Consider the following 25,208-nt stretch of genomic DNA (forward strand, 5'->3'; position numbering starts at 1 on the left):
GTGGGGAATTTTAATGGGAGTTGTACTGCATGTGAGTTCACTCCAAATGAATGTTAAATATGCACAAGAGATAAGATATTATTAAGAGATAGGAATTAAAAACGATGATTGGCAGCACCCAGAGTAGCTGCAATTTTAATTTCAAACCGATTCTCATGGGATTCACTGAACAGAGCATGTTTATGTTGGTTTATTTTTCTGTGAGATACTGTGATATTAAGTGTTGGGACTTGAGTAATAGTCTATAGAATTGAGAGGAAACTGGCTTTGCAAAAGGAAAAAATATTTATTGTGTTGTTTAGTTTTTGTTCTTTTATTTGTCACAATTATGGTGACAAATACGTGGTTGTGTGAACTTATGGGGTATGTAGTTTGACTGTGTATTGAGAGAGGTATAAATAATTATTTACTTTTCACCATTGTATTCCATTTGGACACTTGTGAATTCATGCTTTCCTTTCCCATCCTGAAGAGATTAGTTTTGTTCATTTTTGAAAAAAACAAAACAGAAAAAAACCACACCACTGGACTTCTCAATCATCCATGTCACATCCCAATAAGTGGCAAGTTAAAGAGAAAACATCTGGACAATGTGGACACTTGCCATGTTGGTAAAAATTAGAAAAGGAAGAAATGTTTGAAAAGAAAAGCAAGAGCTAACATTTTCAATATATAAACAAAGAAGAAGTGTGGTGTATTTGTTTTTTGGAAGAGCACAGATTAATTCCTGTTAATGGGAAGTGACTGAGTGTGTGGTGGTGAATGATTTGAGAGTTGTATGAATATTGATAAATTTGAGTCAAACAACAAATAGCACAGCTGCAGCTCAAGTCTATGCAAATAATACTGATACTTCATAGAAAATAGCTTGTTTTAGTGTTGTCTTATTGTATATAATGTTTTAACAGCAGCCATAAGTTGAGTGCATTCAAACTGAGGGTAAATATGTGTAATAATAGGGTAAATGAATTCTTCAAATACTTATCAATCAACTGAGATGTAAATGCTTTGGTAACTGGCTCAGTGACTCTTCATTTCCAAAGATAAGGCAGGTGATAGTGGCAGGCACTTATCAAATTGCTATATTCTAAATTGGTGAGGCATATAGGGTTGGGAAAATTGTCAGCACTTTTCTAGAAAACTCTCAGTATCACTTAAACATGTTCTTTCACCTTACCTCTGCCTGACCTTGGGCCTGCTTCTGCTTCTGACAACTACATTGTGCACAGAGGCATTAGCAGCCATGTGGAACGTGTACAATCCAAAGTATAAAAGCCAGCACTGTATTCCTTTAGGCTCTGGAGCTAATACAGTACATTACAGTACTAGGGCAGGGATGGTGTTTTCCAAAACAGTGTGCTTTTACATTAGCAGCTCCATTAAAAGAGACCTAATTCCTTTAATAGCCAATGTTAAAGCATGCATTTCTTTCAGTTTATCAGCATGTTTTCTCGTACTCAATCCCCTTGTGAATGGGTTTGCAGCCACCAAAGGGAGTAATTAGACGATCATAAGCTTGAGACAGTATTGACGAGGGTGTGTTGAGTCTATCAGTCTGGCAGGAGTCGCCACTGTGGACAGCCAAGTCTGTCGGTTAAACAGTAAGCGAGGAAGTAGCCTGTTGGCGTATTTACAAGCCCCTAAGAAAAACCCAGAATTAACAAATAAGGACAGATCAAATGGAACTTTCTGCTTGAGCATGTCTCATTGGGATTCTCCTGTGTGCTCCTTGGTTTCCCCTATCCCACTTTTTAACTTGCTTCCCCTATCTATTCTCCCTGTCTGTATCTCCTCTACGCTTAGTGAACAAAGGTGAAAAAGTACAGGCTTGGCAAGCCTTATTCTGGATAACAAGGGACATTAATTTCACATTTCAAACTCTCGCTCTCCCGCACACACTCCCCTTTGTAGTTGTCTGGTTATCTCTGAATGTAGAAAGGGTAAATGGGTTTCTCACTATGAGGGCATAGAAAGACTTACTGAAGGCACATATAAAACATAGTGTCGTCTCCTATTTGAATTGTGATGCATTCATTCAACTTCTCCCAAAATCAGCAGGCATACACAGAAGAAGACACAAAACTCAAATAAGTAAGTCAAATCTCTTAGTATTTTATAATCCACCATATTGTCACAAATAGGCTGTATTTAACTCTGGATTCCCACTTTGAACAATGGTAACAAAACAAGACAACCAAAAAAATTAAACAACAGGAAATTGTTCTCTGGAAGTCTTTATATGTTCTTTTAAATCACATACAGATACGGTATGTCCTTTGACAGGGCTCCTTTTCACACCAGAGATTGTTCTCTTTTAGCAAAGTGTCTGCGTAAGACTCCAATCTGGAGGTGAGGAAAGTAAGGAACCTTCTGTCTTTTCTCTTCTGTGGAGACTTGTTCACACTGAGCAGTTCGGTGTATGGGAGCCGAGTTTCATTTGTCAGTTTAATTTCTCTGTAAAAGTCCATTTAAAGACACCCTTTTGTCCAAAATAACAAAAGCATTGGTCCTTTAAGAAGTAGTGTTTGTACTGCTCTCAGTCCTGGTCTCCCATTAGGTCTGTGCTGTTACTGCTGTGGGGCGGACAGGGCCGGCTGCTGTGGGGTGGGGGGCTGTGGTGAAGTCTCCTCGGACTGGCCCCCCCGCCACCCTCACTGTCCGTGTTTGAGGAGGACTGAGGTGGAGGTGGGGGTAGGCGGGGCAAAGGTGCAGAGGAGGGGGGTATTCGGCTGCCTGTGGAGCCTATACTGCCCCCTGCTCTCATGTTCTGGATTCTTCTGCACTCTTGGCAGATGCGCACATGAGAGCACCCCCGCCCCGGCAACATAACTGGGGTGGGTGCTGGAGGGGGAGGGGTAGCGTTAGCTCCTAGAGGGTCATCTAGGATACGCTGTGGTCCTGGCCCAACATCTGAAGGTCCTGTACACCCCCCTCCAGTGCCCCCTGTCAGGGGTCCTGCTCCACTGTAGAGCTTCCCGTTGCTCAGGCGCATCTCTCGGACCAGGCGCAAAGGCCGCGGGGCACCCATGGCGATGCGTGCAGGGTGTCGCAGGGCAGCTGAACTGCTGAGGGGCCGGCGCCGACGCAGGCGGGAACTCTTCTTACATGAGACGGCGTTTCGGAACTCTGTGATCATTTCCTGACAAACAGACACCTGCAAAAAGAAAAGGAAGGAGGGACGGAGGGACGAAGGAAAGGAAGTACAGAAAGGAGGGAAAAAGGAAGTAGGAACGAAGGGTGCCACAGACACAAAGAAGAAAGCAGGCGGCAGAACAAGGCGGTGGTGAGGCAGGACACAAAGATGAGTAATGGACAGGAGGGAAAGCAAATTTGAAAAAGGAAGCCAAAAATTAAAACAACAAGGCAGGAGCACATCAGGAAAACAGACCCCGTGAAGCGTGGGAAACCAAAGAGTCACAGGAGAAGGGCACAAAGGTCAACAAATGGAAGAGCAGAGCAGTGATGGAGACGTGAGGGGGAAGGATGAGGTGATGGCAGAAATGGGAGAGGATCCCAGGAGCAGAGAGGGTTATTACAATCTAAACACACAAAACACCAAAATGTTGTTTAGTTCATGAACACTTCTTTATGGCACTATGTGGTATGGACGGACAAGCAGGCTCAAACACAGAGCACACTCACACACGCTACGGCGTCCATCATTCCAACAATACTGCCGATAAAATTCAAAAACATAATGCATTTTCACAAACTACATTCCCATTGAAATAATAAGATAGAATGTGCTCACACAAACAAAAACAATAGTCGTTGTCGGAGAACAGACACTGATGCCCAAATTGATGAGTGAAGAAGAGAGAAAGAGAGATAGATAGAGACACACACGCACAGTGAGATGGATGAGAAGGAATCCAAGAATGGAAACGAAGAATACCAGTGTACATGTGAGGCATGTAAAAGAAGATACATCATGACATTTAATGCAGAGGAAAAAGATCACGCTATTTCTTAATGCAAGCAAATATTGGCTTTCCTCAATATTGCTTATCCATACACACATCATTTTAACACTACACTTACTGGTATAAGACGTGACAGTAACAGAGCAGAATGGCTACAGGCCAAGACATGCATAGTGAAATTGAAATCTTTTTTTTTTTTTACTTATGTGTGACATTTTTGTGTCAGATCTGACCATTCCTGTCACTTCACATGCACAATACATAAAATAACCAAAACACACAAAGATGGAGGTTTACATTGATGACACAGACGGACAGACAGACATACAAGCAGAGTCAAAAGGGCTGGCGGGATGCCATGGGAACCTACTGGGGAGTGTCTGTGGGGTCGGCGAGGACAGGTATGGGGGCATACCTCATCGGTCTCTGCGGAACGCCGCGTCGACCACACAAACTCCATAATGGCCACGAACACAGCAATGATTAGGCCGCAGATCAGCACTACGAAGATGCCTCCAATGTTCTCCATGCCCAGACCTACACAGAGCAATCAGAGACAGACAGAGGAAAAAATATATATATTATATCGACCAAGTAGACATGAGGAGTAAGACAGAGCACGTAGAAAATATGGTAATACCCCGAGAGACTGGATATGTTCTTATAAGCTTGATCTATAATTCATACTTAGGGTTCAAAGAAGAAGAATTAAGGATAAAGTCCCCAAAGGTATGAAACTGCTGTAGAACATGGAGCCAAATTCAGTACTGTAGCTAGAAACTGAGAGGAAACACTATGTCCATTGTATATGCAGCTCATGACACCAGCCAAGTAAGGAAGACAGATTTAACTCTGAAACATCTGCGCCTCTTTTTTTTTTTTTTTTTTTTTTTTTTTTTTTAAAGGCTATTTAAGAAAACCAAGTGGAAGTTGAGGTTTTTTAATTACTAATTAATAAATGGTAATAGTAACTTCAAATGGCAACTCATTAAATATTTCTAAAGCGAGTCAAATGAATATCTTTATAACATTAACAACATGACAAAATGTACATATGATACACTATAATAATGGTACATATGAAATGTATGTATGTGCATATGTGCATGTGGGTGACTGTGTGTGTGATCAATGACATGGTAAGATAAACTATGGTTTAATTTTGGTTAAAGCTGTATTTAGGGTCACGGTTAGGATTAGTCAAATTAAAGCCGCTGAACCTGATTTTCAAACTGTGAAAAGGTAAGTATGCATTTAAATGTATTTAGTCTAACTAACCTCTAGTGCTCATAAACCTCTTGGCACATCACTAGTATTCACATTCAGGAGTTATTTGTCCACTAGTATAATTGTAGAACAGCTTTTTCAGACAGAGAAGCGAAGCAGGGTGGACCACCCTTGGACAGCTCTCATGCCAAGGGGTCATATAGTCATATAGACTCACATGGCTCCTGGCTCAAGTGTGTGATAAATAAAATGCTTTAGATGCAGACAGTGACTACCCATAAGATTTTGAAGTTCTATTTTTCCAATATACTTTCTGGGGGGGAGAAAGGGGAATTTTACCCATTTATCAGAAAAAAAAGGGACATTACAATGACTTGCATTAAAGCGTAATGAAAGTCAATGTAATGTCCTAAAAAGCATAGAAACTGTGTGCATAGGCCAGCTGAATCCAAATGTTTTTAATATATTTATTTGACAATGCATCTGAACAAAATATATTCCACTTTTGGCGCAAATTCACAGAAGCTTTTTTTCCTAATTCAAATGCACAAAGGTGAGCACACAGGTGAGCACACACTTCTCTGAAATCCTCTGCATGTTAAGGCTGTTGCCATTTTTTTTTTTTTAAGATTTCCATCTGACAGTCAAGACAAAAGAAGCTTTGTCATTATGTCCTCTCCAACACAATTCCAATCACAGTACATGAACAAACAAAGAAAGGTATTTTGTGCTTTGCGTCCTTTTGACAAGGGCACCATGTTGCACGTTGGCCATTAGCCAGTCTCAAGAAGAGGGTGCGTGACAATTCCTGTGGACATTAGCAAGACAGTGGCAGATAGACGGCTGCGGTCCACTGACCCTTGGCGCGGTGGTCCTCCTCTTTGGGACATTGGCCTCCTTCCCACCATCGCCTCTTCAAGATCTCCAGACGGTTATTCTCCTGCAGCTGGAGGATGGCCAACGTGATCTCATCCCGGAAAGGAGAGCCTGAAAGAGAGAGACGGGGAAGAGATGGAGAAGGTGAAGTTAAGAGTACCAAGCTAGCGGCGCTTTATTTTAAAACAGGAACTAAGAACAGGATCACAAAAGCAGCCTGAAGAAAGCTACAAGTAGTCTTCTATTGTAAACATAAAACAGGGATTATTCAGATGAAGAGTGAGATTACAGCAATGTCACATCATGTCTACAAAGTGACACAAACACTATCAGAGTTGCTCATCAACATCAAATGATTTGTGTCAAAAAGACTATTTAATTATGAATCATATTTGCATAATCCACAGAGGGATTAGTAGTTAGGCTTGTCGGAATTAAGCAATATTAAGTCTGACATCATGAAAGCCTGTCTTTGGCTGGTTGGGGACATTGTAAGTCCAGGATAACTAGACTGATAAACAAATTAGACAGAGAGCTGTAGTGAAATATTTTTCCCTTCACAAAAATGCTTTTGTGCCTATGAAGTTATCCACATTTATAATTACATAAGTAGAAGGCTGAATTGGTTGAATAAATATCAGACAACGGCAGAAAACAATTCACTAGTATAGCTAATATTTCTGCAAGTGATGTAGAAACATTCATTAAGTATACTTCATTAAGGCTTCTTCCAACTTTTTGTTTCCCATTAGCATTTCTGATTTGTGATTGCCACACAAAAAATCTATCTAAAAAATCCACCCTAAGCGACCTGTCTATTGTGTGTTTTTCAATTATTAAGGGAACTTGTTGTGCACAGAAGAAACCCACACAGACACAAGCAGAACATATCAACTCTGCACATATTGAGGGATGACACAGACATCTGCACAGGAAGAAGAAATGTTACTCAGGAGTCAAAACCAAAACATAGGCCACAGTGCTATGGGCTGAAATGTATACATTAATTTGGCATATGTTGCACTTAAATCCTTGTTAATTATCTGGGCAAAAAGTAGCCTATACTTGGTAATATAGTGATGACTGTTGCGCATATTCTGACAGTACACATTACTGTTATAACTGCACTGATATACTTACATAGTCTACAGTAAGATTTATAAAGTTATTGCAAGCTAAGAAATGTCAAAATGAATCACCCAGTTCAATTTGAATAATAATAACTGCAACACTAGTGCATAATCATAACCTCTGAGCTGGATAATACAAATCCTTCAAAGACACTTCAGATGTATTTGCAGATTTTTCATCACCTTTTTGAGCTTGTTTTGGGACTAATGGGACTAGCAGAGACAAACCCCTTTTAGAGTCACCTTTTGTTGCAGAATATTTCCATGATTCTTTCACTCAGCCTTCATCTTAAACCTGTGTGCAGGCATGGGGTGTCTGAAGTCTACTCACTTTTATGCTCCAAAGGTGAGTCGTAAGGCCAGAACAGTAGGAGATGGCTACCGCACAAAAGTCAGAGTGGGCCTTTGTATTGTAAGATGGGAGATAGTAGTGAAACAAATGTGTTTTTCATTAGCAGTGGGATGAAAATAATGATAAGTAAGTAACAGATGGATTTCATGCTGATTATCCAGACTGTTTAGCAATACTTAGCAACGGTATTATTGGCTGGATAAGTGTTACATTTTCAGGCAAACTCTGTAAAAGGGCAACAAATATCATAGTGCCTGCCTAAATCCACAATTTGTATAGCATTTACCCCTGAATTAAATGGATTGTTGTCGATCTCAGCACTGAGTGATATAAAATTGCCTTTGCAACTTTAGGAATACTGCTACTGTTTGTGTACATGTTTTCAGACTCTTCATGCACTGTATTTTTGAGCATTTTAATCCACAACAACACATCTACCTGTGTACACAATCAAATTCCCAACACTCATTCAGAGCGTTTTCACAAACCCCAGGTCCAAAGGTAAAAAGAACACAAGTGGAGTGCTTGTTCACCGTGACTAGATGACCACCTCCTCCGCGGCCTGTTACCCCAGAGGAGCTGCTATAAATCACAGGCCACTAAAACCAAGCCTTTTCAAAAATAGTCCTCTCCCCATTGCAACAACACACTCAGGGGGAATTGCAGTGTTTGGAACAGTACAGTCTATTCTCAAACGTCGCCACTGATTCCAACGTGAAGAGCACTTACGAAAGCAGTTGTGCAACGCTTCTTTTATCTACCTTGTCTTTCTCCTCTCAGCCTTCTCTATATTTTTGTTTCCTTTGCTTTTGCCAGAATTGGTCTTTCTTTAAGGCAATTATTGTCATCACTTGAAGTTGAAATCTTTTAGATAAAAAACGAAACAAATAGTGCTTATATAAGGCACTTTGCTGGTCTTATCTATTGCTCGTCTTGGCTACACTTGTCTATTTGTTCTTATCTAGTTCTGGTGCAGGGCATTTTCAGCTGTCAATCAATGAAATTCTCTACAGTCTGGAAATTATAAGTTAAGATGCACAGACAATCATTTACTCCTGATCCCAGTTTATTCAAGCAGTTTTACCACTGCAATTTTCCCCAAAGAGGTTAGTGGGGCTATAGGTGGCCCACTTTACTCCACTCAACTGTAAATAGATCCTAGACTAATGACTATGTCCTTGACTACTTCGGATAAGAGTCCACTTCCACTACACAACCTTGAGATTTAAGATTTGAGGAAAGTCGCTGTAAAGCAGCTTCAGCCTCTCTATATAACATACTGCAGGTGAAAGCTCTGTATTTAATCAAACCCTTAAGTCTTTGTGACAGCCATAATCATAATAATAACAGATTTGTATCCCCCTTGACATAGACTTAACTTTCTCCCAGAGCATTTTGAGTAACCTTTGAGTCATTTTGTCTTACCTCTGTGACTGCAAGGGGTGCAATTTTATGCCCCATCATTTAGATTAAGTGCCCTCTCAAGTGGTATTACTTTCAGTGCTGTGAAGGCCACTGCACATTGTCATGTTAGATCAGACAAAGAAGTCAGAGACAAGAAATCCATATATCTCCCTGAGCTTAAGTAACATCCAAAACAGTTGCTCTATGCTTTCTTAGACTGTTGAACGCTACCTAACTGGGTTTAGATTTCATTTAAGTGCAAGCCACAGAAACATGCATAATTTAATATGTGCTTGTCTACTACAACATCTTGTTTGTTTAGCCTTAAACCTCAAGCCCTTTAATAGACCCAGTGCAGCTGTGATGTTTGTATCTCCCCTAGATAGAAGTGTCACTCTGCCATTGACTTTGATTCAGGGATCACTTGAATGGCACAATTAACTGCTATGAGGCTGTAAGTGCATGTTAAAAGCTTTGTTAAGTTATCAGATATCAGATATAGACAAACTACTTTGCCCTGACAGAGATTACACCAGCAAAGGTTATTTTATCAGTTCAGGAGTTTTATGTGACGCATTTTTCTCCTCTGCATTCAAGCATTTAGAAACTTTTTTTCTAATATTGTCTTTATAACATATTAACAGCTATAGTCCAGAACAGAAGACAAAGTTTGGCTGTGTAAATTACCTAGAGGCATGCCGATCCCATAGCCCTTGGTGTCCAGCAGGCCTCCGATCTGAGTCAGGTTGCAGTTGAGGCCACGGTGGTACTCGTTCATGGTGCTCTCCATCAGAAAGGCGTACTTGGAGTTGAGTACACGAGCGATGCCTTCCTCTGTGCTTTTCACAAACACACTGGGTTGCTTGGAGTACATGTAGTTCCACATGCGCTGGTAGGTCTGGTACCGTGAGTTCTAGAGGTTGAGAAAATAAATCTTAGAAAAAAGGTTGAGCAGGTAGAAAAAGGCAATCTAAAAATAAAAGAGCACAACTGTATTTCTTCTGCATGCATATGAAGGTGCAAAAATAATCCTTTCAACTTCCATTTGTCTTTTTTATACAAGATAAAGGCCAAAATATATATTATGGGTGACGTCTGTTGTGAAATTTCTAATAGTAAAAACCTTAAAAATATGAAAACAACAGAGAAGTTGTCTTGAATCTTTGAATCTTTATGAATGCAATCGCAGGGGACTTACAGTACAGACTTATGCACGACTAGACTGCATTGGGATAGCACAAATCCTTAGTAAAATAAATGTTATGGAAACACAAATAAATCCATATGTTATTTAGCTACAGTGTGTGCTCGTGCACCATATTTCTCACAGACAGAGGAAGAATAAATACTAAAAGTGGAACGGCAGGTACTGAAATCAGACAACAGGATTAAGTGTTTAAGTGGAAAATTATGTGTTGCCTTTTAGTGTAAAGAAATGCGCAAAATAGACATGTCAGAGTAGTCTGGAAGGAGGAGTGTTTATAATGGATTAGACTCTGAGTGGAGGTAATGTACTGTTGCATTGGGTGGCTTATGTAGACAAACACAGACCACTCACTCTTATATCTTGGTTGTGGACAAACACCCAGAGAATGCATAAACAAACAAGCCCCCAGACTGGCACATCGCCATTTCCCGGGACCGCTCTCGAGTAAACATAACATATTTTTAATACACTCACCTCCACATGCACACCCACACACATACCCACACTTAAACCAATACACGCACAAACACGGAGGCTTGGTGACAAACACAGATGTCGACACAGATGCCAGAAGCCCTCTCAGATACAAACAAAGACAGTCAGCCACTTAAAACTACACCAACCGCCATAAAGAATACATGATACCTGCATTTCAGGCCTAAGGAAACGTCAGCTAAACACATGCCTGGATAGATCAGGATGCTTCCATATGGTGGTTGAACGACTCAAGGTCTACGTACAACTTTCTACTTCTATATACTGTCTGCAAACTCAATGCAGCTTCTGTCTCTTTTGTAACTATACACCAAAAATAAAAGCTTACAGAGGTTGTTTACTAGCAGTCAAAGAGCAAAGGGACGTGCTTGACGTCCTTAACTCTATCCTGCTCATCACAATCACAACAATGTAAAAGGAACAACCGGGATGACTGAGGGATTACAGACAATATTAAAAGGAAGTAACGTCGGTCGCTAATTTTAGTTTTTGTTAGTTATTTCATAGCTATAGCCCCACATATTTACATAGTTGCATTTATCTTTGCTTTTTTTACAGTGAGAAGACTGACAACAGCAAAAACTTGGCAACGCGACACACACCGTTAATTAATTGGCTAATAAAATGTATTCTGATGTTTAGTGTTACAGGCCTCACATAGTGCATATACAAAATGCAATGCAATGCTTTAAGTAGTCTCTAAAACTCTCACTTAAAAATATTGTTTTGTGGAAGCGAACCGGTTTACTTTTGACAATTTTCTGACATAAAAGCAGCCTTTATTTTTTGTGTGGGAGGAAATGGAGTTGTGGGGTAATGAGCAGAGTAACAACATAAACAAAACCATAATAGTAAATCTTTAACTAAGCCTGTCATACCATAAAGAAAGTCATGGTGCTGCCTCCATGGATGGTCCCATACTCGATGTTGGTCTGGTCAGCCAGGTCGTCAGGGGATTCGATAGGCACCTCCATCCTCTGCACGGTGAGGAAGGCTGCCAGGTTGGCCGTGTAGGAGGAGATGATGATGAGCGTGAACGCCCACCTGTGTGATGGAGACAGATCACATGACATTTACATGGTCCGCACCAGCATTTTTCACTAAAATGAGACACTTAAATGACCTTGGGTTGAGATTAAAATGTGCCCCGTGGACATATGCTTCCACTTAATAATAATAACATAAGACACATCTTTCCTCTTAATTTCTTCTTAATCTTTATTAACTTGCTCTTTCTTTATCGTTCCTTTAACACTGTAGTGACTGCATGATAATCTTAACTTTCTTTTAGATTTGGTTAATATTTTCATAATATTGCCTGGACACAAGTTGTTGAAGTAAATATGTATACAATTATAAACACATCAGTACACTATAAATCCTGCTCCATCGAGGTCAGTGCTGAGCTTTATTCAGACATTGCCCTTGTTTATATGAACTGATCATTTGGTATATTGCCATTAACACTTAAATGTATAATAAATTATAAAGTAGATACTGAGAGAAGAAACTTTCAAGTTGTATTGCCATTTTAAGTGAACAAAATTCACAAACTAGGAACTTGCTTCAGCAGTATATTGAGAAAAAGAACTTATCACAATTTATGAAATAGATAATATCATAAAATTATAACAATACAGTCATTATGGTAAATGACTGTAAAGCTTCTCTAAATCATTGTAAATGTTGTCTGTCAATAGTCAAACCAAGCACTTCAAACTTAACCAAAAATTGAGGAACAAATACATGCATTCAATATAATGTCATCGTTGTAAGTGTCTGACTTACCACACACCACTGACACATCTGGTGGACAGGGCCCTGGGCATGATCTCTGATCCCTGCTGCATGAATCCTCCCACTGGGAACCACAGACTGTTCCCCAAAGTGTACTGATTCTCCAGCATGTCCCTGCGCTCCCGGAGACACGGGTGAGGGTTGTACCACTCATAAGGGCTTAACCTGTCACCAAATGGGAGCACAGTAAAAGGCCTCAAGGTCAAACAGGTGTACAGTAATATTACTCTGTCATATTCTCCAGGCTATCACAGATCAGTCATTGGATTGCTGTCAAAACTGTCTACAAGGTTGTGTGAGGTAAAAAATCTTAGCGCATGACAGGTGGCATGTGCTCAGTGAGACAAATTGTGATATGCCCAGATGTGTGTACTGTCGCTTTAGTGTGATGTAATGTATTGACCTTGCAGCTAGGAAAAGCACGCAGCTGACAGCAAGGTAGGCAAGCAGCATGAAGAGCCAGACGGCGGGTGAGAAGGGGTCGAGAAAGGAGAAGTAACCTGGCTTCCGTCCCTGTGAAGAGGCAGATGAAAATAGAGGAGGTATAAATGTCTGGAGAGAAAGACAGTGTTGAAATACAGGTAGAGCTAAGACACTTGACACCACAGGAGGGCAGTGTCCCTCAGTCTGCTCTAATATTGAGCCTGCAGTCCTTTTGATACGTTAATGCTACAATCCATATTCGCTCTGTTTCACAATGTCTACTGCCGAAGCGCACTTGGCTTGGGCCCAGAACCTCATTAGCAATGTAAAGCTGTCACTGTTACCCTGTTACACAACACTGACTTATCGAGCAATTGAAATTACACCTATAAATTTCAGCAGGGACAAAGTGGAACCAAGCAGGCACACAAATACCTGAAAAATAAAGTGCAAAATGCTAAATGTGATGTAGCTTGGTGAGCTCAGTCTTAGTCATTTTGGCTGAGACCCTGTTGGCTTATATTAAAGCAAACGAAAGACTGTGGCCTGGCAGGAGGCACACAGGCACATAACAGCCTCACCATTTGAACCCGGTACAAGATGCTGATCCCCAGGGTCATGAACGGCTTAGAGAAGTCAATAACTTTCTCTCGCTCCGATGTGATGGTGAAGCTTGCCACGGCCAGGTCGGCTTTCTGCAGGATTGACAGAGATAGATGGAGAGATGGACACATAATGGTAGGTTTGAGGAGGAAACAGGAAAATGGAGGAGAGAGTCATGTTGAGTAGTTAATACAAAATCAGTAGATTTTTATGCATGAATGTAACATCAATATCAGTCTGCTAAAGCGTTTTTTCTTGAACAACAAGTCAGTAATTATTGCTTCGATCCAATAAATAAAAAAAAGCAAAAAAAAAAAAAAAAAAAAAAAAGGTGATTATCTGGACAAAATATGTTTGATTAACTTAATGTGGCAATACAGACACAATATTTCATAACAGTGTATTTACTAGAACAACAATTTAGTAGTACTCTGGTCAGTCAATGAGTGAGCCTTACACGTAATACATGTAGTTCTGAGCTGAAAAACAAATTTACTCTCTGAATTGTGGCAAGAAAAAATATAAATAAAAACTATACATATGTTTTCAAAGAAGTAGGTGAAATATTTGTCATAAGTTATTCTTCATTTAGAAGAGTTTGCAAAGCATAGTTACAAAGGGCTAAAATAATAACACGAAAAGTTAAAATTCTTTACAAATCAATGTGTTGTGGTACTGAGCAAATATGGACATTGAGTCTGCACATTCTTGCACTCCATTCAACGTCTAGTTAAACCACCAACCAAACAAGGCTAATTGCGAGTAAGCACTGGGTGGCTGGTCTTTGCACCTGCATAAAACCTGGTGGGTCTCCGCTGCCCCTCCATTTCTTCCATTAAAAGTTAATTGATGAACATGGGCTGCTAATTAGAACTGAATGAACAGGCCATGGGGAGGGCAGGCAGAGCTTGGGGAGCGTACTAGTGTGGCGGGCCTCACATAGGACCACAGTCTGGTAATTGAAGTATACCGTATGGTAATTAAGCAGAAAGGGGCTCTCATTAGCCTGCTTCAGCCAGAGTGTCTGTCAGCAGCGCAATAGGCCTGGACCATGGAGAAGTAGCTGACTGGGATAAGCTCATAGCAAAAGAAAAAGATGCCACGGACAATTTTAAGTAATGCTACCAATCTCTTATGGGGAATTATCAAGTCAGCTTTTGTCCTAGATAAGAGCCTCCCATGTGAGGGCAATCTGAAACATGGGAAGTTACTGCACAGTTGTGGTTTGGGGCTAAAGCATCAGTGTGTGCAAATCTGTGGCTGTGTAATAGGTAATAGTGTATTTCTTATGAGAACTCTTAAACTGAGTAATAACAAGGCAAATGAATATGCCCTTGACTGAAGCGATCCAATTAGAAAGTGTTTAAACACCAGTGTAAAGGTCAGGCAAAGGTTTGTCAGTTTGTGATAAAATATTCTGAAACAGAGAAAGTCTGCTAAACTGACTAACTGGTAAAGTACTCCACAGTTGGTAAAAGGTCAGAGGTTTGATCCCCCAACATGAAGTCAAATATTACAGTAATAATGTGTTGATCTAAGCCTGCATAAATGTTTAGTTTTTTCCCAAAAAATTCCCTGTGGCTCCCATTGGCATGTTACCAACCTATGCACTATAACCAACCTACTTCTTGTAATTACATTTTACTATTATTAATTATATATCACCCTAATGCTAATAGTCAGTTAACTTGTTCAATTAGTTTTCAATTTCGCAACAATTATTATGTCAACATATTCCTTAGAGTAAACGATTTCATGGAAAACATGGCATGGAACCCAGTAAATTTGCTGATGAGACATCTGGTCTTTTTAATCTTTTTAGAATATTCATTGTTTATTCATAAAGCTACTCAAATTTGGCATCGATATAGTAGTGCACCTTTAGTGTATTCCATTATGAATAGTAAGTGACATGCTGTATTGTAAGCTAAAAGAAGCTAATTATGTGCTTTGACCCCAGAAAACCCCATCTGACTGCAAATGCTGGTGATAAGCCAGCGTCTGAGACAGCCCTGGATAGCACTTGTGCATGTTTATGGGTTTGTAATGAGCGAGTGTGAGGGGTAGATAGGAGCCATACACACCCTGTTGATCAGCTCTCCAACCATGCCTGTCCAAGAACCATTGGGCTCTGGAGCGCCGTAGAGCCCATCATCCACCAGCTTGATCTTGAAGGAGAACTTGAGCATGTCTGCCACCTCCCTCAGCATGTCCACACAGAAGCCCTCATACTGGTCATTGCCCTGGTAATCCTGGTAGTTGTCTTTGCGCATCATATACGGATTCTCCTGAACAGAAGGAGGTTATGACATAATTCAGGCCAATGCTGTTTAATGTGTGGGAAAGATGTCAACAGGGAAGATGAATTCAGTTCTGCATGCAACATAATTTTTAACACGGCTAAAACTGGACTTGTTGTATCCTGCCAAGGAGCAAAATGGCTGCCAAGGAAGAAAAAACCTGATGTATCTATTGCTTTATACATAAATGACAGAAAGCACAGAGACATATTAAGATATAAGCAAAAAAGCTATTAGGTATTGTAACATATGTGTGTGCCAGACTAAAGACGAACAAAACCTATTAATGATTCCAACAAACCACCCATTCATCCCTTGTTTAATTTGGCAACACTGTGCTATGTTATTGGCAGAAATGATGCACACTAAATGGTTTCGTGTTAAGCCCAGGAAAGCTTAATGAATTGAACATTTATGTTCACAAATGTATCATATTGATTAAGTAAGTGTGTTATATTGGAAATCGACTCACTGCACATGTACAAGGATCCATAAACATAGAAAGCTGAGGGTAAAAACAGCCAGTTTTGTTGATCAAATGTTTCACAGAAATCTTTCAAACAACCTCCACAGCCTGACCTTGCGAGTAGAATTGATTTTGTCATTTATAGCCAACAGATGATTCAATATGCAGAGCCCAGCAACTGGAATGAATTTATTCAGGCATAGTCAAAAGCTATTTTAACTTTTAGACTGTAACATGAGAAACGATTCAAATACATAAATACAAATCTTTCATCCTCTTCTATTTGTTTCTGTTTGACACCTATGGGCATTTACATTCCAAAAACAAGTGTATGGAATGTGGGAGGAAGGCAAAGCACCAAAGAGAGCACTCAATAACACACAAAGACAAAAACAGAATTCAACACAGGTTTGGTGACTTTAAAAGACCTTCATCCTCTTTGAAGGTGCAAAACAATAACATCTCCATGGAGAATAGCGGGTGGGAGACCCTCCACAAGAAATGTTACAAGGGGCACATTTAATTTTTATCATTATATGTATTGTTGTCTAGTCTACATCAACTGCACATACTTTTACTGTGCTTTTTTATATGATATTAATATATGGGGACATCAATATTATCCTGTTTCTGAAAAGAGCAACTATTTTGTTTTACTATTTTACTATGTTTAGTGAAACCTATATTAATAAGTACATATTTATATAGCATGTAAGTTCACTGCATATGGCTATATTCCATGAACAGGAGGAAAATGTTGTTCAATTGTATTCAGAAGTCTGAACTGAATCATCTGTCTTTCCCAGTCTCAGCTGCAGTGACAGTAAAACTGGCTGTGACACTCCACACAACAGCACAGCCCACAGCTCAGAAGTGTGACCTTACCAGTATGGTGGTAACAATGAGGGTCTTGTTCGCCAGCGTCTCAGAGACATTAATATCCAGACTGGTGGAGTTCATCGCCAGCGTGTTGTTGGAGTACCAGATTCCGATCTGACACAGGAGAGAGAACAGGGCGAAAATCAATGGCTATTGTGACATAAATAATGTACTAAGGAGGTCTAAATTCACTTTACCGGTCCCCTGTATCAGCCACTGTATTGGGCCAGTGTACTCTTAAAGGAACAGGCTTACATGTGTAATAGATGGGGCTTTGTGTTGCTCCCATTATAGCGTGTGCAAAATGATGCAATTATTCCCCATGGAGCAGTTCAGGGACATTGAATACTATGATAAAATATACAAGGGCAGCGAGGCAGAGCAGAAAATAATAAAGGCAACTACGATTAATCATTTTATTTCAATGTCTATTTTCATTTGATCCAGTCTCATAATGCATTAAACAGCTCATGTTTCCCTTTCACAAGTCTCTTAACTACCCCGTTGATTATTACAGCTCAGCAAAGGTGGAGGAAAGATAGGTGTGATTGTAAAAGGTATTTCTTAAGAGATAATACTATACGTCTCTCACTAGGTCAGAAAGAAGGTAATGGCTCCTCAGACAGAATCACCCTTTATATATGACACTCTTTATGCTGCCCTGACATTTAAGAGTGGTCTCCAGCATAGCCTGCAGTGGGGCCTGCCTCTGCTGCTGGAGCTGGTACTTCTGCTGCTGAGAGGAGAAGAACCCAAAGTGAAAATGTTAATTATCACATGCTAACTCTCCGATAGCGTTAGATTAAGATTTAAGTGCGGTTATCAGGTGACATTTACAGTTAACACTGGGCGCTGTTGGCCTACACCAATAAAAAAGTCCAGAAAGACATTAGGAGATTAGGAGGAGGTGACGGCGAAGCGTGTCTCTCAATGTCAATGAACCAAGAAGCTATATCCTCAATCTGGGGATGTACTCGTGTGTGGGCTCAAGCATCATTACTTCCTGACTTTCAAATACAGGTTAAAAGCAGGGTTTTTATCTTAGACATTTCACTTTATAGCTCACTAAGGAAAAGCAAATGCTACTAAAACTGTCTGAAGTTTTTTTCTTTATAGTCAGAGGACATATAAAACATCTGTTGCAAGAGAGAAAATTCTAATTGGACATGCCTCGACTGTGTATGCTAGAGTATATTATCCTATAACTATTTTACACTAATAAAGAGCTGGACGATATGATGATAATAATCAAATCGTGATTTCAGTCCTGTGACGATCTCCTTTTCTGGTGATATCATCATATCCTGATTCACTATTTCTCTATTTAATGCTGTTGTCTGCTGCTGTTTCGCCCTATTTCTCCCTTTGGTTAGCCTGTGTAAAGTTCTGACTGAGTGGCAGCATTTAAATCAATCACACCTGAACGTGAATTTTTAGAAGAAGACAATGACAATGACTATCTACCTTTTGAAGGCAACAGAAAAATCCAAAGTATGAAAATCAAATTGAAATCCTGATCTGACCCCAAGAAAATCATGAAAATCCCCCCCCCTCCCCCCACTTGCCTGGCAGATCCAGAATGATAATAATGATATCTATCTGTATTTTTATACAGATTGATATCAGTCTGGCCCTTATGTCCTCTAAGCCTGGTCAAACATGATCATGCAATCACATCTGGTTTTTTGTTTTTTTTCAGTAGCACATGTGAAACGAAGGAGCTCATCGGTCACCTGTGATATACAAATAAAATCTAATTTATTTCACCTCACATTAACAGAGTTGAGTACTTCACTCATTGATTCTGCGGAAATCTGCAGAGTTTTTTAGCCCGCTGTGATATTTTTCTTTCCTTTATTTTTTCAGTAGGGATGGGCCATGCATGTCCCCAATTGGCTAATCCACCTGTCAATCATGGCCATTTGAAAAAATAAAATTAAAATGCCAGTTTCAGTACTTTACTTCATAAAGTACTGAAAAAGTGTGTATTCTGGATCCCATGCAGCAACCCTACACTAATACACCAAAATGAAAACACTTACAATTACCATCATGTATGTTGTTTTACTTGGGCAACTTACAATCAAACATTTGGTGACAAGAATGTGATATGTTGCAGTTAGTTAGATAATGATAGATGTTTAATGAAAATATCATTGTTAATATAATGTTAAATACCATGTTATGACTAGGCACATGCAGATCTCAAAATAATAACTATGGCTATAAGACATGCACATTGAAGCCATCTTGATAAACTGTAATGATATTTGGTTGATGTCATGGAGACGATATCATGTTGACTCCAGAGTTAAACGTCTCCTCTGGCACAGTGGGATCACACGGGCCCTATACCATCCCCCACTCCCACCCCCCCAGAGCCCGTGGGTGCTCAGACCTGCTGCTGTGTGATAACAGGTGGTACTGACCTCTTTGTGGCCTCCACGGTGCTTCTCCAGGATCCGCAGGGTGTAGTTGGTCCTCTGCCCTTTGCTGTTGAACTCCACGCGGCCCGTCAGACCGTCATACTCCACCTGGCAGGCAGAGAGAGAGAGTGAGGAAAGCGAAGAAGGGAGAAGCAGAGCCTATGTGGTTAAGGAACATGAGAATTATTGTAATCTACAGCAGCACATTTATTCTAAACTATGGTACTGTATGTTTTTCTAGAGGACCATGGTTACCGTGGCTACCACTTTCATGTTTTATTCACTCATTCAAACAGGATTTACACAGAAAATTTTACTTAATTCATTAATATGCACAAGTTCTGGAATGACCTTTTTAACAGGAATAGGTAAGTTTTTTTTTTTTTTTTTTTTTTTTTTTTTATGCCTCACACTATTTGTATCAAATTAATAAAAATATAAAGATTACTAAATTGGATCAGTGGAATTTTCATCATCCCTCCTGTTTGCATTCAATCAATACACAAATCCTCCAGTCAGCAACTGTGTGTCAAAGTATATTCAACTTTATAAACACTAAATGCAGCAACAAAATGAAGAGGAACATAGTGGGTGGGTAAACTGACAAAATGTATGATGCACTTACTGTTGCCCTTTCTGAAATGGGTAAGCAGTCATTTTCAATTTAGTTGTATAGAGTTATGGATGTTTAGCTCAATAATTATGCTAACAGGCAGTATTTCATAAAAATGTCCCTATTGCTTTTAAAGAATGCAGCACATTTACTCTGGTTCCCTGAAACTAAATTACTACAATGGGATTGTCCCATTGAGATTGGAATCTCGTTCAGAAGGGAGTCCTGACTCCAGAGGGGCTGTAATGTTTTTAGTGGAAGAAGATGACTTTTCCATAAAACCCAGGAGGCTGGAGAGCCACACCTAGGGTGACTAGATGGAAACCAACCAAATGTGGGACAGCACCTCTGTTTAAGTGGAACAATGCGTGAAAATGGGGGACAGCTGGTTGGAATATATATATATCGTTTATAGTCGTTTTGCTTCGGTGAGACTTTGCAAATTAAGCCTTATCAACTATAGGCTACATATATATGTATATTATGTGTATGTATGTATGTATATATATATATATATATATATATATATATATATATATATATATATATATATATATATATATATATATATATATATATATATATATAGATAGATAGATAGATAGATAGATATATAGATATATAGATATAGATATATAGATATAGATATAGATATAGATATAGATATAGATATAGATATATATTCTCCCATTCTTAAATTCAGGAACCAAAGAAAAACGACTTTCTTAAATATAACGTTGGACTGGACAGCCTGCTGCCTGTGCAGTTTGAGTCTGTACATTGTTAGTGTTTTCACTGGGGTTTATTTGGACAGGGTTATGGGAAGCTTTAAGTCATTAAAGCTTTAAGAAAGAGACAGAAAGAACGAGTCGTCACAGAGCCAGTCTTCAAAGAGCCAGAGTGGAGGTGAGTTTTAGCGGCAGTGCCATAGACTGTATGGGCTGTGTGCTCACTCTCTCCGGCTGCCGCTTTGCTCTGGTGACTGTGCGCTCCTCGTGTCTCTCCTGTTTCACATCACACATTACACATGCCCCGACACCACGGTGGACACAAATGAATAGAAGTGGGGAGCAGGCAGTGGCTGCTGCAGGGCGTCTATACTCTGTTGATGAAAATTAAGTTCGTGCTGCCAATATTGAAATGCAGGACACAGTCCCAATTTGTGTGATGCAGGATTTGAGCTGAGAATGGTGTGCAGTCCCGCACAAAGAGGGACATCTGATCACCTTATCCACGTCATTTAGCCCAATTTAACCAAAGCTGAATTTTGCTACTTGGCTATAAGAGTTGGCTTGAGAATATTTCAATTAAAGGGCCTGTACCCAATTTTAGTTCATGTATTAGAGCAAAATGTGTCTTGCCCCAGTACAGATATATTGTATAAGCAGCTCTTGAGGCCAAAATAAGCCTGCTGTATAGTGTCTGCATTTAATTAAGCGTTTTATTGTCCGAGGATCAGGAAGTATGGGTATAATTATATAATGCTTGGAATGCATAACTTTGGACCACTGCAAACCGTTGAAAAAAGACAATTTTTCTGTTTTTTCCATTTAAAAAAATCAGGTTCACTTAAATGCGCTGTACCTGATGCTCAGGGGAAAAAATCAGTTACAGGGCTTTATGTATACTCACGTGTATCAGCTTACCTCACATACAGAGCACAACTGATCACTTTCATACCAAGCTTTCTCTGCATGTTTACAATAAACTAATCAGTTTCCTTAATATCAATCATAATTAGGTCTATCTATCTATCCACTAGGAAAAAGTGGACACTGCCAACCAGTCCTGCATCTAAACCAACTGAGAGGAAGCGTCCAAGCGAGAGGCTGAAACTAAGCAGTGGAAGGAAAATCAACAGCCCTTTTAATAAGAGCCAAACCTGCCGCTCGCCGTTCCACACTACACTCAGGTTCTGGCACAGTTAGCACGTCTATGATGAATGGCACAGGGCTGAAGATGGAGAATGCCGTGATGTTGACTAACAAAGACAGATGTTGGGCGGTCAGGCAGAGGCAATGAGAGATGGGTCTCTGGTTGCTTTGACAACAGGTCATCAATGGGACGAGCTCACGGGGATGGCTTATGTTATGACAGAGAAAGAAACACAGGGGTTACAAGCATGACATGAGCATGGAACAGAGTGTACTTTATGCACATTTTTAGCACTGTGATAATTAGCTGATTAAAAATTACAGCAGGAACACATTAAACTAGATACGGCATGAAGTATTAGTGCTTTAAGGCTGTGGTGGTACTGTGGCATAAATAGCTGTACAAGTCTAGGTGAGGTTATCTGAGGAAACATGTTTTTCCTCCCCAAATGTTGTTTTTGTCTTGATTTGAATGTAATACAAATATGGGAACTGACAGTTGGAGGTTGTAACTAAATTACTATAACGCTTGTTTCATTTCAAACCAGAGATGTAGAAGAACAACAATCATATTTTAGTTTTTGAATTTGGAAGGACAAAATCAAACAACATACATCCTGGTTTTCCTCAAGTGAAATGGATCAAGGAGGACAATCAGGCAGGATGTACAAGGTCTACATCAATAAAGTAGAATATTTTGGAAAAGTTCGATTGTTTGAGCATTTCCATTCCAAAAGAGAATAATACATAAATAATATTAATAAATAATAATAGTACTAAATAAAGACTAGTGAGATATTTTGTAGATATTTTTAGCTAGCAATGACATGGTGAACTAGAATGCTACATCACATTACGTTACTAACATTTGATTGGTTAAAACCATTCTACAAAGTTCCTGCACCATAGCAGATTTATATATATATATATATATATATATATATATATATATATATATATATATATATATATATATATATATATATATATATATATATATATATATATATATAGAGAGAGAGAGAGAGAGAGAGAGAGAGAGAGAGAGAGAGAGAGAGAGAGAGAGAGAGAGAGAGAGAGAGAGAGAGAGAGAGAGAGAGAGAATATAGATATAGATATCAAAAACACTACTTATTTCCATTGTTATTTTTAGACTATAATGTGACTCCTATCTAGAGTGGATTATCTAATCACTTGAGTATATGGCTTTAATACATTTTCTGAATTACATTGTACTTGACATATAGCAGATGCACACACTCAAGCACTTACCATGCGCAGATAGTTCATGAGACTGGTCCCGTGTTGCCAGATCTGAGGCGATGTGCAGCTCAGTGGCTTCACTCCAATCTCCTGACTGCGGTTCAATTCCCGGACGGCGCCCACCACCACATGCACCGCGTCAAACATCAGGGCCGACGAGAGCTGAAAGAGGGGCAAGTCAGAGAGGTGAGCAACATGAGAGTGAGACAAAGCGCTGATTGAACGGTTAACCGAGATGAAAGTGGAATACTGGGAGAGAGAATAGATGTAAGGTATGAGCAAAACCAATGGGGACCCTACACAGATGGATACATCAATACCCATTAAACACAGGCAGAGGACTGGAGCTGAATATGTCTAACAGGCCAGTGAATCAGTGAGGGAAAAAAGTAGTTTGATGTATCTTGGCAAACAAACAAAGCTATTAAAATGTGTGGGTGTTTACAGCATGTGTGAATGGGACTCACTGCTGGGCCAGGGTACGTCAGGTCACAGCCCTCCCGCCAGGACAGGTTCAGGCTCCGGATAAACTCCAGGTAGAACGGGTGAGTGGTGTTGAACATGGAGAAGCCCACGATGTTGGACTGGTCGTCGACTATGTCATCTAGTCTCAGGAGGGGGAAGTCCTAGAGGAGAAGGTGAGATAGTAGTGACTGTATAAAGTAGAAGGACGGTATACTACACGTGAAAATAAATAAAGCAATTCACCTGTTTTTTTTTTTTATTATGCACTATATGGTAATTTCATGTAAAAATATTAACTGTACTGAAATAAAGATTATTAAGGAGTATGCCAATGTGACAATTTTGAACAATTTACTTTTTTCTTCAACTTTTTTTCCTCATTAAAATATACCAACAACAGTGATATGTTTTATCCATGCATATTGGGGTAATTGTGCATATTTTAGGACTCATCCCCTCTAAGTTTGAAAACACTTGGTTTGTGATTGCATTAAGTGGAAGTGCTCCTCTGTGTCCGTATACCTCAACTAGACTAGACCTGATGATTTCGGTGCCAAATTCACATACACTCAAATTAATCTCAACTTCCTGTAATTGTTTCAGCCTCACTAAATGAAGCAAGTAAGACCTAATCAATGTGGTAATCAATTGTTGTGCTTTAGGTTGCTCCTGTTTTTTCCTTGGTTAACATTACATTTGTCTGATGATAATCACCCTTAATGCTTAAAGCAGCCTTTGATAATGAGGCTTTTAAGGTTCTGCTCATTATAATTTCAAGGTCAGACCACCTGGTGTAATGTGACTGATGCTTGACCTGCTTTACATGTTAAAATCTTTTGATAATCTCTGTGATCCTTGGGTAATTGAAAAGCTGTTTAATATGCAATAAGGTTAGATAACGTTTTAATTAAAGTAAATGAGAACAATGTTTTATGGACTGCACACTATCAAGTATAAGCGCTTTTGCCTGGTTCTAAAGCACATAAATTAATGTAAGGAGATACAGAAGATCAGTAAAGACATATTAATTGAATAACACTGATTCATGTATTCATTCATGGAGTCACACACCTCCACCCATCTCTCGAAGCACAATTTCTCCCACTTTGGTTCAGGCAAAGACGTAAAATCCAGGTGAATGACAGTGTTGACAGTGTATCAAATTTTTACCATGGAAAAATAAATGTGTAGGAAGGGAGATTGCGATGAAGAAAAAAGCGCTACAGAGGAGAGGGAGTGACACATCTAATCTCCAACGAAGAGAAGAAGAAACGATATATACAGCCCCTAAAAGAGGGGGAAACACTGATAGGGGTGGAGAGGAGGCTGATGGAAATGACTCCAGTGGATTTTTTTTTTTTTTTTCAAAGAGGAAGAGCATACTGAGGGCGGAGAGGGGAAGAAAATAAAAATCAAGGAGTGCTGCATAAAGTGACACATTAATTCAAATGGAAGGAAGCGAGGGGAGTATATCAAAGCGTGAGA

The 25,208-nt window shown here is 39.6% G+C and overlaps 1 protein-coding gene across 2 annotated transcripts in view; it reads right to left on the reverse strand.

Moving 5' to 3' along the window:
- Positions 1-2,092: 2,092 nt before the first annotated feature.
- grik5 (glutamate receptor, ionotropic, kainate 5) overlaps positions 2,093-25,208 on the reverse strand; it is a 108,038-nt gene continuing 84,922 nt past the window's right edge. Inside the window, exons 9-21 of one of the 2 annotated variants that reach the window (XM_055227601.1) lie at positions 23,726-23,884; positions 23,268-23,420; positions 19,512-19,616; positions 17,089-17,196; positions 15,522-15,725; positions 13,416-13,529; positions 12,815-12,924; positions 12,403-12,576; positions 11,493-11,658; positions 9,600-9,825; positions 6,009-6,137; positions 4,339-4,460; positions 2,093-3,154 (exon numbers count right to left, since the gene is read on the reverse strand). In XM_055227601.1, the coding sequence (XP_055083576.1) occupies positions 2,537-3,154; positions 4,339-4,460; positions 6,009-6,137; positions 9,600-9,825; positions 11,493-11,658; positions 12,403-12,576; positions 12,815-12,924; positions 13,416-13,529; positions 15,522-15,725; positions 17,089-17,196; positions 19,512-19,616; positions 23,268-23,420; positions 23,726-23,884 (2,388 nt within the window). In that variant the 3' untranslated portion in view covers positions 2,093-2,536. Of the gene's footprint in view, positions 3,155-4,293; positions 4,461-6,008; positions 6,138-9,599; positions 9,826-11,492; positions 11,659-12,402; positions 12,577-12,814; positions 12,925-13,415; positions 13,530-15,521; positions 15,726-17,088; positions 17,197-19,511; positions 19,617-23,267; positions 23,421-23,725; positions 23,885-25,208 lie in introns of both variants that reach the window. The other variant, XM_033980801.2, reaches the window with a different exon arrangement.

This window comes from Periophthalmus magnuspinnatus, chromosome 16, assembly GCF_009829125.3.
Source record: "Periophthalmus magnuspinnatus isolate fPerMag1 chromosome 16, fPerMag1.2.pri, whole genome shotgun sequence".
Classification (NCBI taxonomy): Eukaryota; Metazoa; Chordata; class Actinopteri; order Gobiiformes; family Gobiidae; genus Periophthalmus; species Periophthalmus magnuspinnatus.